General features: G+C 46.9%; 1 protein-coding gene across 3 annotated transcripts in view; it reads right to left on the reverse strand.

Moving 5' to 3' along the window:
- The window catches only part of ADAMTS9 (ADAM metallopeptidase with thrombospondin type 1 motif 9), a 167099-nt gene that overhangs the window by 19065 nt on the left and 134570 nt on the right, over positions 1–13464 (reverse strand). For 2 of the 3 annotated variants that reach the window (XM_060022845.1, XM_060022843.1), the window contains 6 exons: positions 8182–8355; positions 3929–4123; positions 2381–2513; positions 2072–2166; positions 1862–1956; positions 908–1769 (listed from right to left, as the gene is read on the reverse strand). In XM_060022845.1, coding sequence (XP_059878828.1) covers positions 1307–1769; positions 1862–1956; positions 2072–2166; positions 2381–2513; positions 3929–4123; positions 8182–8355 — 1155 coding nt within the window. In that variant the 3' untranslated portion in view covers positions 908–1306. Of the gene's footprint in view, positions 1–907; positions 1770–1861; positions 1957–2071; positions 2167–2380; positions 2514–3928; positions 4124–8181; positions 8356–13464 lie in introns of those variants that run through there. The other variant, XM_060022844.1, reaches the window with a different exon arrangement.

A 13464-nucleotide genomic window follows, 5' to 3' on the forward strand; every position in this document is an offset into this window, starting at 1 on the left:
TCATCTGTCCTCCCGTGGCCCAGGCACTATTACCACCAGAATGGGGAGCAATTAGAACTCACATCTTGAAAGTATTAACGGCAGTTTCTTAAGTGTGGGGCTAACTTTTTAAAAAAAGCCAATAAAAACAGTGCTCGCGTTTTTAACCCTCTGGTGGCTCCCGAGAATAGCTCTGAGAATGGGGAAGGCGTATCAGGAGGTGGCACACTGAGAATCCTACAAAATCTGGTGGGAACTAGAGACCAGAGGCAGCTTTTTAAACCTTTCTGCTTTGCCTTTCAGGAACAGCAAGAGAAGGCCTTAATCTTTCTGCAGGTTCGTGGGAGGGAAAGCTGAGTCCCCCAACTTCCAAGGGCAGAAGCCCTGCCCACCTGAGCACGCAGAAGCCCTGGGTAAGTGGGAAACTGCAGATTCTGCCCTTAGCCCTCATCAGTCTGGCTGAAGGCAATTAAAAATATCTTGGGACAAATCAGATTTAATCTACCTGCAGAGGAAAGCAAGGCAAGGTTATGGGAACATGTTAATGAACAAAAATTAATTATTCATTATTTGTTTCTCCACTACTCGAGGGAACGTGTTTGGATATTTGAGCTGTCTTTAACCACTCCTGTGATTAACATCCTTAACAAAAATGCAGTGTTGGCTGGAGTATGACATCAGTCCACGCTCGGGCTAGTTTAAAAAATGGTAATTCTGTCCTCCGTTTTTCTTCTGTAAATCGACAATCAGAGAAAATTAGTTTTACGCCCATGTGCATGTTTGTGTGTGTGTGTGCATATGTACACTGCTAGTGGAAGCCCAGGGCGGGGTGAATGTTGCTACATGAATGTCATAGCTTTGGAGTTTGCATCTGCTACCTTAAAACTTCTTCTCCCTTCGAAAGCTCTGCTACCAGGACTTCCCTGGTGGTCCAGTGGTAAAGAATCTGCCGTCCAATGCAGGGGACGCAGGTTCGACCCCTGGTCAGGGAACTAAGATCCCCTATGCCGCGGGGCAATTAAGTCCGCACACCCCAACTACTGAGCTCACACGCCTCGACTAGAGCCCACGTGCTGCAGACTACAGAGCCCACAAGCCCTGGAGCCTGTACGCCACAACTAGAGAAGAGAAAAACTGCACACCACAACCAGAAAGAAGCCCGTGCGCCACAACGAAGAGCATATGTGCCGCTACTAAGACCAGACGCAGCCAAAAAATAAAATAAAATAAAAATAAATAAATAATAAATAAATCTTAAAAAACAATTTGGCTACCGTGCTTGCTTTGCCCACCTGGCTCACTCCCGTTTGGCCTCAAGGTCTCAATTTCAATGCCATATTTTGGGGGATGCTGCCCTGACCACCCCACTGCGATGGTGCCCTTTCATGTTCCTCCGTCTCCTCCATTCATTCATTCGTCGCAAATCTGATGCAGCACCGCCCCTGTGCTCAGCACTTCCCAGGCACTGCGGGGACAGCAGTGATCGAAGGGTGCAAAATCCCCCCCTCTGGCAGCTCAGACTGGGATTGTCATCCCTGGACCCTAAGCTCCTCTTCACATCCTCCGGGCCTCGGCCCAGCCCCTGTGCAGGATGTTTTTGTTGTCTGAATGCAGAGACCCATGGACACATCCCCCAGGACGTCCTATGGAACTTACTGATGATCTGCATGGTGGCCAGGTCTATTCTGATCTTCTGGAAGCTGGAAAACCCAGCCGCCGTGTAGTCTTTCCGACACTGACAGTCATCACGTCGGCTCCCGTTGTAGGGACATTCGGTTGGGTTGTGCAACCTACATTACAGAGAGAACATCCCAGTAAGGATGGGGAGGTCCTTCCAGGGATCTCCAGGCATCCGGGATCTTCTGAGCCTGAGCTCTCCTACCTGTGCCCGTAAACCTCAGAAAAATTCTCGGAGTCACCGTGGACCAGTGTCATGTACTCCTTGGGGCGGTCAGAGTGCATCCCTGCACAGAAGACCTGAAAGACAGACCAGAAATAACCTGCAAGGGGTGGCTCAGAAACGGGACCATGAGGGCCAGGGCCGCTGGCTCTGAAACCAGGCTAGAAATAACGAGTGAGCTCCGACGCGTACCTTCAGGAGCTTTCCCGTGACGATCAGGAAATATTCCCCATCTTCACCGGCACCTTTCAGCCTTTTTACTTCCTTGCAGTTCTGGGGCAACTCGCCTGGAAAACACAGACCGCGAAAACGGGCTGTGATTCTCCAGGATGTGCAGTGGCCGCCGACGGAAGGAGTTACGTTATGCATGCTCATGTCTGTCTGCAAGGGGGCCAATTTCTTAACAATAAATTCTATATTTCTGAAAAAGGCAGGCAAGCACAACAACAATGAAACCTGTTCTTCAAGCTCCAGAAGGACGGCTTCAGTGGGCCAACTTACAGTTATAGATATTGTGGCAGGTTTTTCTTTCTTCCGGCTTCAGCTCATTAGGGCATAAGTGGCTGGGCTGGTCCTCGTTGGTGAGACACTGCACAGATCTCTGCATCACTCCGACGCCACAGGACACGGAACACTATAAGGCAGAGCAGGGTCAGAGCTGTGGCTGCGGAACCTGGAGATATGGGCTTCTCGTGGTGTGGAACTCAGAGCCTGGAGGCTTGCACAGGAACCCCGTGTTGCTGGAAACAAATATCTGACACATGTAGGGCACTTCCTATGGGCCAGTCTCTGTGCTAAGATTTTTTTTTTTTAATAAATTTATTTATTTTACTTATTTATTTTTGGCTGTGTTGGGTCTCTGTTGCTGTGCAGGGGCTTTCCCTAGTTGTGGCAAGCGGAGGCTACTCTTCGTTGCGGTGCACGGACTTCTCATTGCGGTGGCTTCTCTTGTTGCGGAGCACGGGCTCTAGGCGCACGGACTTCAGTAGGTGTGGCTCGTGGGCTCAGTAGTTGCGGCTCACGGGCTCGGTAGTTGTGGCTCACAGGCTCTAGAACGCAGGCTCAGTAGCTGTGGCTCACAGGCTTAGTTGCTCCACAGCATGTGGGATCCCCCGTGTCCCCTGCACTGGCAGGCATATTCCTAACCACGGAGCCACCAGGGAAGCCCTGCTAAGTCTTATATATACATGTCTATACGTACGTACATCCATACCTACATATGTGGTCATACATATGAAACATATATATATAATATAATTTCCTCATCTGAGCCTCACAACAACCCTATGAGATAGTACTGGCATTTTTCTATTTTTACAGAGGGGAGATTGAGGCTCAAATGTTAGGAAATTTGTTCACGGTCATGGTGGAGCCAGAATTTAAACCTTAACCCCTTTCAACTGGTCCCACACTTCTGCCCGATCATCACTTTGCATCAGTGAAAGCCTCACAGTCAGGAGCCAGGGGGCTGGGGCAGTTTTCAAGGCCATTCCCAGTATCAGATATTCTTACTCGCTGTAACCCCGATGCAACCAGGAATTCCCGATGCAGAAGCACGAGTGCTTACAGAATTCTTAGCCACAGAACCCACAACGAACAACTCTGTAACCCTTTTTCAGTGACAGACAAGAGTGCTGGGTGCTGTTTAATTTTAAACTGTGGTAAAACATATGGAACTTAAAAAGTTGCCATTATAGCCCACGTGCTTTTTAACGCATGAACGCATTTCAGCTTCACAAACACCCCATTCTGCAGGGGAGGGAACAGACATGAACGCTTGGCCCCTTATCGCAGGTCATTCAGTTGGGAACAGCAGAACCAGGAATCAGACGGAGGCTGTCTGGGCTCCCCGCCCCTGTCCCCCTCTAAGCACCAGGCCAAACGGCCCAACAAGCAGAGAAGCCCCCTTCCCCCGTCAGCCCATTTCAAGATACTAACTCCTGTTTCTCACCCGGGGCTCTCCTGGAAGGACGGCTCAGGCAGGACATGTTTAAGTCGGGGTTTGAGATCCAAAAGCTTTCCGATTTCATCACTCAATCGTCTACTTACGCTCCCCCAGTTGCCAACTCTCCAGGTGGCAGAGACAGGGCACTCCCGCAGGTAGCAGGGCTGGACGCTGGGTGGCTGTGCGCCCGGGCAGTTGATGGTGGTTTGATAGCTGTACTCATAATTCTCCTTCCCGGTGTAAATCTCGCTACAGGAGACAAGCCTTTGTTTGTAGCCCTTTCCACAGGTCACTGAGCACTGGGAAGAGAGCGGGTAGAGAGCAGAGGTTGGAGCGGGGCCTGGGGGCAGCCACAATAGGCCCCTGACCTCCACGGTGAACACTGACCTCGGGACAATGGGGCAGAGAGCTCTCACTTTATTAGCTTCTTACGGGCCGCGGGGGACCTGCAGCCCTACAGGAGCCTTCTGGGATCCAGGGCTGCCACTACACCTTTGGGCCCCGCTGCGGGCGGGGGGTGCCTCAAGCCCCCGCTCTGGATTTCACGGGGAGACGGGGCTGGGGGAGGTGCTCCAGCTGTCACCGGGTCCACTTACAGTGTCCAGAGCCCTACGTACTGGCGGCCAAATCACGCCTTTCCAAACCTACAATGACCGCATCAGAGAAGCGACCAAGTGGGCTGGAGAGAGCGCCAGAGACCACCTGTGTGTGAAATCCAGGCTCTCCCGGGACTCTGGGACAACCTTCCTTCCCTACTTGATGGTCTGCTTTCCCATCCGCCCTCCACTTAATTTCCTTCTTTCTTGTCTCTCCCTGGCTATATACCGTGACTTAAATGTTACCTTTCTGCTTCCCTCCCCCCAGCCCGGCTCTCTCTAAATCATGCAGTCATTTAGACCTTCTGCCGTAATTATACGGCATTTAAAAATACCCAGATGATACAGAAAAGGAGAAAGAAAAAGGTATTTTACTGGTGTCCCAGCTCCTTCTGTGATGGGACATCTAACTGGTTATTAATAAGATTTTAGATTACGTTCGGCCTCCTCAGCTAAGTATTTTACATAATACTTTTAAAAGAAAACTGAATTAACCAACAAATTATTTTGATGATATTTTTGGGCCAAGTCACCAAATAACTGGCCACCCCTGTGAAAATGCAACATAAAATTAAGGCAGAGTTTCAGGATTCTCAAGATCAAAGGTTCTTTGGGCGGGGGCAGATGAACCCTGGAAACAGTGTGCAGCATGTGGTGTGTTTTGCTTTTTCTGGGGTGAGGGACCATAGCTTCTGCACGTTCTCACTTGCTATTAAAACCAGTGTCTCTTTTTCCTGGTGTCTCCTACGCTGTCGCTTTAAGCCACGTGGCTTGCCGCCCTTGTAACTTTTGCAGGGGGAAGGCTCCCCTTGAGGCGGTCCTAGAGTGAGCAGGGAACTGGCCCAGCCACAGGCATGCAGAGCATCCTTGGGCTTTGCTTTCCAGCTGGCTTAAGACATGCAAATACTCTGCGTACGTTTCTTCCTTCTCTGGCTGCCGCTGTTCAAATGCCCAAAGATGCAGTTGATGCCAGGCCAGGGGAGCGCAGGGCTAGTCTGAGGTGTTTCACGCATGGATAGATGGCTAATAAATGCTGTCTGTCCAAGCTGTGGGTATCTTAGAGTATCTAACTCAGTGCTTGCACGCCCTGACCTCAGTGTGGACTAATTTAAACAAGGCTGTACTTCTGAGAAGGCAAGTGCTAAGACCCTTTCCCCTTACCAGCCACAAGCAAAAGCAGCCCAGTGCCCATTTATGTGGGGGATGCAGTGGGAGACAGGTGTTGACAGATGGAAATGAGCCCCAAATATGGTCAGGTTTTATTCAGAGGTCTCCAGAGCTCTGAAAAGAACCCTTCAGTAGCTGTTAAGAGCATCCTGAAAATGTTGAGTGCCTCTGGCTTCCTTAATCCATTTCAGGCCAGAGCTGTTGAGTGTAAGAGGCTCTCATCGCTGGGGAGGGGAGAGAGGAGGGGAAGGTCTTATGGTTGACTCTCCATGCCTTGGGGCCATGTGCATGTTTCACGATGAGTGCAGATTACTTTTCTAGCTTGAAAATAACCATAAAGCAAAATGAAACAATAAGAATGTGGGCTTCTTGCGCTAGCGATACACGTCGGGCCCAACCAGGGAAATGCACACATGGGCCAGGGCTGATGGAGTCTTCTCCTCCAATAGGGAGCACACAGAACTCTGCAGGTGATGGAGGCCCCAGACAGAAGGCAAATCCTGCTGTGGCTTTGGCATTTTACTAAAAGCTTTTCTAGAGGGAATTCTGGTCCAGTTCCTTGGGCATCACTCCCCCTTGCAGAGTCCCTTCCCATGATCCTGGTATCTGTACAAAGTCCTGTCTCCATCCCTCTAACCTTTGCCTATAGCTTGCAGATTTTTCAACTCATGGTACACCTGAAAATTTGCAGATGTCTGGAAGGCTTTTTAAAAAAATTTTCTCCCTATCTCTTCTTTCGGGGGCTAATATTAAGGTTATGGTAAAGCCACAGGAGGAACATTATGCAAGTCTCAGAAAGAGACCAAAACTCTTTCAGTGTAATGACAACACACCCAATCCAGCTAAGATGAGCATGTCAACCTCGGCAGTGTGACAGGCACACGAACTCCAGCAAGACGAGTGACCGAGAACCAAGCCAGAAACCAGGAAGAAGAGGCCCCCAGGAGGCAGACAGGTGAATGGTCTCAGGGACAGAGGCCTGAGGAGGGAGAGAGGCCAGAAAGGAAGGCTCTCCCTTCCTGAGAGTCGGGGGGTGGCCTTGTGCAGCAACCCAGAGAACCAGAAGTTAGGGACCATGCCTTTCAAGGCACTGGGAGGGGTGAACTGAACAGAAGAGAGGAGCCCCCTGGACACACCTCCCTCCACCCGCCTTGGTATCTGAATGGGTTGGAACCTGTGCCTCAAACCCAAAGTCAAGAACTATTTTGAACACTCATCTGGACTTCCCATGTTCCTGGATGGGCAAGAGTAAATCTATTTCTAATGATCGAGACCACATCTCCCCTCCTTTCTTTGAGAACATACCAAGAACAGGTAGGGCTGGCATAGAGCAGAGCTCCTCACCCTCAGCACCCCTGACATTTGGGCTCAATAGCTCTCTGCTGTGGTGCTGTCCCGTACACTGTAGGAGGTTTAGCAGCACCCCTGGTCTCTACCCACCAGATGCCAGTAGCAGCCTACCTCCCCCGGCTGTGACAACCAAAAATGTCTCCAGACAGCGCCAAATGTCCCGCAGGAGGTGGGGAGGGGAAGGCAAATTCACTGGGGTAGAGTGAAGGATGGGGAGACATAGTTAGACAAGGCTTTAGGAACAGTTTTAGTGCAGAAACAATTCAACACCCAACAAACACATCATCTAAATGCAAATATTCATCCCATTAAAACATGAAATTGCTGCCCTGTTGAACTCTAACGAGACGCCAGCAATAGCAAAGCACCTTTGCTATCAGCCCAGATACGTCCCTTTCACATCTCTAAATTCTCTGGGGCAAATGACAACTAGTGTTGATGTTACAGGTCTTTCAGTATTTGAAAGTATCATGAGGTTTGAAAATATAATCATGTGACTGTTACTATTGGTTTATGAATAATAAAAAGCATCTAGGTAGGCATTGTGTACGGGAGGAGATAAGGAAAAATAGACACTTGAGATTCCTTGGATATTATGGAAAACGATTTCATTCCTCTGGATCAGAGGTTGTTAAATGGGCAACCAATGTCTGGCCCACAAAAGTGTTTGGTTCGACCCACACAGTGTTTTGAATAAATAATCTGAGTCCACCTTTTAAGATTAGGAGATAGCACAGAAAAGTCCGAAGTTTTGTCCTCCCTTGAAACATCAGGTTTGGTTACAATGGACCCACATTTCTGCATGGCCTCTGTTGGAGTGGAAAAGAACCTGTTCCCCTTACACATCATGTGCTAGTTAGTCACAGTCCCCACCATTCCCTATTGCCTCCCTGATGCTAAGACATTTTTTGTGTCATACTTAACTTTCTTCAGGCACCTACAGGAAACATATGAATTTGCAGTGTCTGTAAGAATTCATTTCTAATCATACTATTAGGACATTAAAGGGAATCACAGGACGTAGAGTTGAGAGGAGCGTGGATACCATCTTATGCACCCCCCCCCCCACTCTGCACCTGTAGGACTCTGGCCCAGGAGGGCTGAGGGACTTGTTTGAGGGCTCCCAGTTCTCAGGGATAGAACTGGCAGGTGGGTGTGAGTCTCCCACATTCCTGCCCTCATCACTCTGTTGCCCTCAGGCCATCGCTGACCTGAAGGCAGATCCAGAATCCCCAGGACTGTACCTCTGACCATTCTCCTGTGATCCAGACATACTCGCAGGGCTGCAGGCCACAGCTCTCGCGATCCACAGGCCGTGTGCTCATGTCACAGTGCATGCCGTGAACCTCGTCACCTTTGTCCTCACCCACACACACCACCTTGCGGTACCTGGAGCCTTTCCCACAAGTCTTGGTGCACTGTTAAAGACAGACAAAACAGGTGGTGACATGGAAAGATAACAGATGATTTCTTACATCCTGTTACCATAATGATGTATTTTCCTTTCTATATACTCTTTAAGACTGTGAGATCTCTGAGGGTACACATTACTAGAGAACTCATTATTTTACCCCCATTACTTAACAGTGTAACATAGAAGAACAAGGCTGACTACATATTGGATTTATTCCTTTAGCTCTAACCCTTGTTTTCTGTTGCCTGTGCTTAGTCGTGCTGGCTCTGTACCTTCTGTAAAAGAATGTTGCCTACAGCCTGAAATGTACAGGACAGCCTATTCTCAAGGCTCTGGCCTTTAAAGTATAAGTATAAAAGAAGCCTGAATTCTAACTCTGGTAAGATGGTTCTTTGGGACACTAGTCCACCAACTTCTCCGTCTGCTGCTGGCTTTCTGAATAAAATTGCTATTCCTTGCCCCAACACCTTGTCTCTCGATTAAGTGGCCTGTCATGCAGTGAGCAGCATGAACTTGAACTCGGTAACAACAACACTGTTCCTGTCATAGCATCAGCATTCAGTAAGTGGCTGTCTGAATGAAGCAGTGAAAGTGTGAATGAATGAATTTCAGGTTTGGAAAGGACCTTAAGGCCTGACTACTTCACCCATTCAAACAAACGCTGAATCTCTTTAAAACTTATGGCCAAAGGGTGTCAAAATACCTCTAGAGTCAGGGAAGTTATTCCCTGTCCAGGTGGCCCATTTCATCTTATAACATGGAACTAAGCCTGTCTCTTAGCCAAATCCAGCCTGTTGTCCGACTTGTCGATTCCAAGGGAGCATACAGAACAAATTTTGTTTCTCACAAGTAACCCCCTTCAGGGACTTGAGGAGCGATTTCCTGTGGCCCCTATAGGCTTTTCTTCTCCAGGGGGAACTGCTCTCACCCCTTGATCATCTGGCCAATATTCACCAAGTTCCTAAGACGTGTCAGGCCCTGTGATGGGTCTGGATGAACAGGAGCAGACACAAATAGCACAAGCCCTGCCCTCAGAGAGGAGCTGTGTTTTAGTAGCAAAGACAGACGTTAAAGATGTAGACAGTTAGGCAGCAAGAGTTAGCCATTACTATAATTTCTACTTTTCAGATGAATAAACTGGGACTTAGCCTAAAGAACTGATTCCTGGTTATCCATCTCTTTGTCAGGTGAATGGCATAGATATTTTTTATTCCCATAAACCAAGTGGAGAAAATAGAGCAAGTGGTATGTTTCATTCTAGGATGATCTCTGTGCTGACCACAAATTTCTTATCTTTTTTGCTTTCACCAACAGAAAACCCCACTGTAGAGGTTTTACCTTAGTTACCTGTGTTGTTAAAGTTCTCCCAAAGCCTGTCCTATCTGAAGCACCTGCGTCACCCAACATTTCAAGACTCCAGATTACAGAGGAAAGTCACTGTAACCAACCTGTGTCAAGGACAGCTTAGGTTTCCTTTAACCAGGGATTACAAACTCTGTTGCCCCTGGGCCTTATCCAACTCCTGTGAGCTGTCATTGTTGTTCACATAATGTCTCTTAAACGTTTTCCTTCTAGTCTTTTTAGGGAGGGCCTCAGACCCCACCTCTTTTTTGTCTCTCACAAGCCTCCTTCTCTTTTATTACCCAAAGCATCCCAAAGGCATTTGACTTTGGAAACCAGCTTGACTCAGAAATGTCTTTCCTGATATACTTCTTGCCTTTCTTTTTCTTTCTTTCTTTTCTTTCCTTTTTTTTTTTTTGGTAGCAAAATACACATAACATAAAATTCACCATTTTAACCATTTTGAAGTGTACAATTCAGCGGAGTGTAGTCACTGGTCATGTTGTGCAATCGTCATCACTATCTAGTTCCAGAATATTTTCATCACCCCAAAAGGGAGCGCTGTACCCATGAAGCAGTCACTCCCCATCTCCCCTTCCTCCCAGTCTGTGGCAACCACCCATCTGCTTTCTGTCTCTGGATTTGCTTGTTCTGGGTATTTCATAGAAATGGAATCATCCAGTCTGTGGCCTTTGGTGTCTGGGTTCTTTCATTTAGCATAATGCTTTCAAGGTCTTGCCACATTGGATCAGTACTTCACTCCTTTTCATGGCTGAACACTCCATTGTATGAATGTACCACATTTTGTTTATTCAAATGTTAATGGACATTTGGGTTTGTTGCCATCTTTTGGCTATTATGAAGAGCGCTGCTATGCACGTTCATATGCAAATTTGAACATCTGATTTCAATTCTTTCGGGTATATCCTTAGGAGTGGAAATGCTGGGTCATCTGGTATAACCATGTCTTTTGTGAGATGCTTTGTTCTTTCAGAAAGTAGTAGGGATATGTATGTGGTTGTGTCCTGGTATTGTAAACCTGTGGTTGTATCCTTATCGTTTGCAAACTTAATTCAAAACTTCTGCTGCTTGGAAGCAAATCTCTACATCTAGAGTATGGAACCATTTATAATTTTTGTGGGGCACAAATATGAACAGAAAACAGTGTGAGATGATGAGCACAGAGGAGCAGATCCCTTCCCACCAGTGCAGGAGGCTGGCTGAGCTCAGTGCCTAGCTCAGCTCTGACTCAGCAGTTCTGGGGGTTTCTCTTCCCCTGGAGGATGCTGGGAACCATCGTGAAGGAATAATGTTTTTGTTTCTTTATTAAAAAAAGCCAAATGAGGCCCTGAATGTTACAAAACAAAACAATGGTTAATCTGTGATGTGTAGATCTATGCAGAAGACATACTTAACTCCCCATAGAAAAAGTAATTCCTTAGAAAATCAGGACTTAGGTGACTCAGAGAAGATCATGATTACTGAGCAGCCTACCTGGACTAAACCTTCCAGTGGCCTCTTTCATTTTCACTAATCCTTAGGGCTTTAATCTGCAGCAATAAGTAACAGTTTAGAGCAGAAAGCAAGGATTACTAAATACTTTCTGCTTGTTAGGTGTTTTTCCCTTGGTCTTAAATAATGGTTAACTACCATAAAAACTATTTTGCCAGTGGTGGCAAAGGGCGTTGGGAAGCCTTACTTTGAATATAACTTTTAGAAAAATTAAACTAAGTAAATAAGTGACTTGCCCAGTGGTTTGGAATGAGTCAATAGCAGCTTTGAAAATCACTTAGCATGGCTTTTCTCCTGGAGTTTTAAATCCTAACCAGAGCACAGGGACTGGGTAATCACAAAGCAAATCCAGCCCATACTATAGGATTTTATCAGCTTTCAGTAATATCACTTCTCCCACCCACCTAGGATTTACGGCTCCTTCCTCCATCCTGGAATATGATCTGGAGTGTTCTGAAAAACAGCTGGAGAAGCTCAACTAAGCTTCTTTTAATTTACAAAAGATTTTTCTCCAATTTCATTACAGATTTTAGAAAAAAACTATACCAAGTATGGAAGTCACACCACCAGCATCTCTGAAATTCAGCACACCTGTAATTCAGAAAGCAAATATCACAGCCCTGGGTTAACTTGGGTAACTTACCCATTGTCCCACAGGCTACATGTGCCTGTAAATGTGCTAAAACTAACAGGGGAAAATAACTTTTTAAATTTGAGGGTGAGGAAGATCTAAAATAAAATATTTTATTTAGCTAGGTTGGTTGGCCACAGGGTAACGGTCTAAAAAGGGTCACTTAATGCAATGGGTAGAAACTGTCTTTCCTTAAAGACTGCAACCAAGTTGCTTTACATTTTTTTGGTGAGATGCACTAACCATGGAGGGAAGAAAATCATTCTTCATATTCACCTGCTCAACATTTAAGGTTGCTGATTTTCTCCATGGATGAAAGAATGTGCTGCGTCCTTACTAGGGCCAGGCTACCATTGTCGGAGAGTGTGTGGACAGCCAAGTCAAAGAACAAATGGGGAGCCTGACAGCATAGCGTTCTGGAAGTGCTACACAGAGTCCTTGGCTAAAAGGAACAGGAAGTGCAAATCAATTTATCTAACATTGCTTTAAATTAAAAAAAGAAAAAGCAACCTTCAGATTACCAATGGGTTCATTTTAAAAGACAGGTATGTGGAGTTTGGACATCTTTGCCCCAAAATAGTATACTTGCAAGGGAAAAAGGCAGAAATAATACTGTGGAGACACTTTGTAACTTTAAAGTCATTCACTCATTCAACCAATACAAGCACACCTCAGAGACACCGTGGGTTTGGTTCCAGACCACCGCAATAAAGGGAATATCGCAATAAAGCGAGTCACGTGAATCGCTTGGTTTTCCAAGGCATATAAAAATTATATTTACACTATAATCTACTAACTATGCAATAGCATGTCTAAAAAAAATGTACATAATTTAAAAATACTTTCTTGCTAAAAAAAGCTAACCATCACCTTAGCCTTCAGCAAGTCCTAGCAGTGACGTCAAAGATCACTGATCACAGGTCACCATAACAAATATAGTAGAGAAAAACGGAAATATTGCGAGAATTACCAAAATGTGACACAAAGTGAGGAAATGTTGTTGGAAAAAATGGCAGCAACAGACTTGCTCAACGCAGAGTTGCCACAAACCTTCAAATTGTAAACAAAACAAAACAAAACCCACAGTACCTGCAAAGTGCAATAAAGTGAAGTACAATAAAACGAGGTCTGCCTAGTTGCAATGGGCCAAGTTCTATGCTGGGCATGGGGTTACAGCCCTGACATCTTCCTACTCACCTTCTCTCTCTCTCTCTTACGACACCCGGGGTGGCTGTTCCTCCCAGCTGGGGGTTCATGTGTCAAGACAGTCGGCTAACTGGTGACCCCTGGGGTTTAGCACTCAGGGCCGCCTTGTATGGCTGTTGTGAGCAGGTATGAGCTTCATAACAGAGAGTGTAATGGAGGTGGAAGCCATCAGGGTATCTGCAGCTGTGACAGCGAGAAAAGAGGAAGGACCGGGGGTGGGAATCCCCACAACGCTGAAAGCGGTGCGCGGGCAGCGGTGGAAAAGGAGAAGCCGAGGTAACTTGGCACACGGGAGATGGGGGGCACTCTCGGGGGGGCTCAGCATGCGTGGCTGGAGGTGGATGTCACGGGGAGGTGGGGCAGGGAAATGATGACAGCAGTTGGGGGTCCTCAGAGCCTTCGGTTTGAGATGGGGATTTCAGA

The sequence above is a fragment of the Delphinus delphis genome, chromosome 10 (assembly GCF_949987515.2).
Source record: "Delphinus delphis chromosome 10, mDelDel1.2, whole genome shotgun sequence".
NCBI lineage: Eukaryota > Metazoa > Chordata > Mammalia > Artiodactyla > Delphinidae > Delphinus > Delphinus delphis.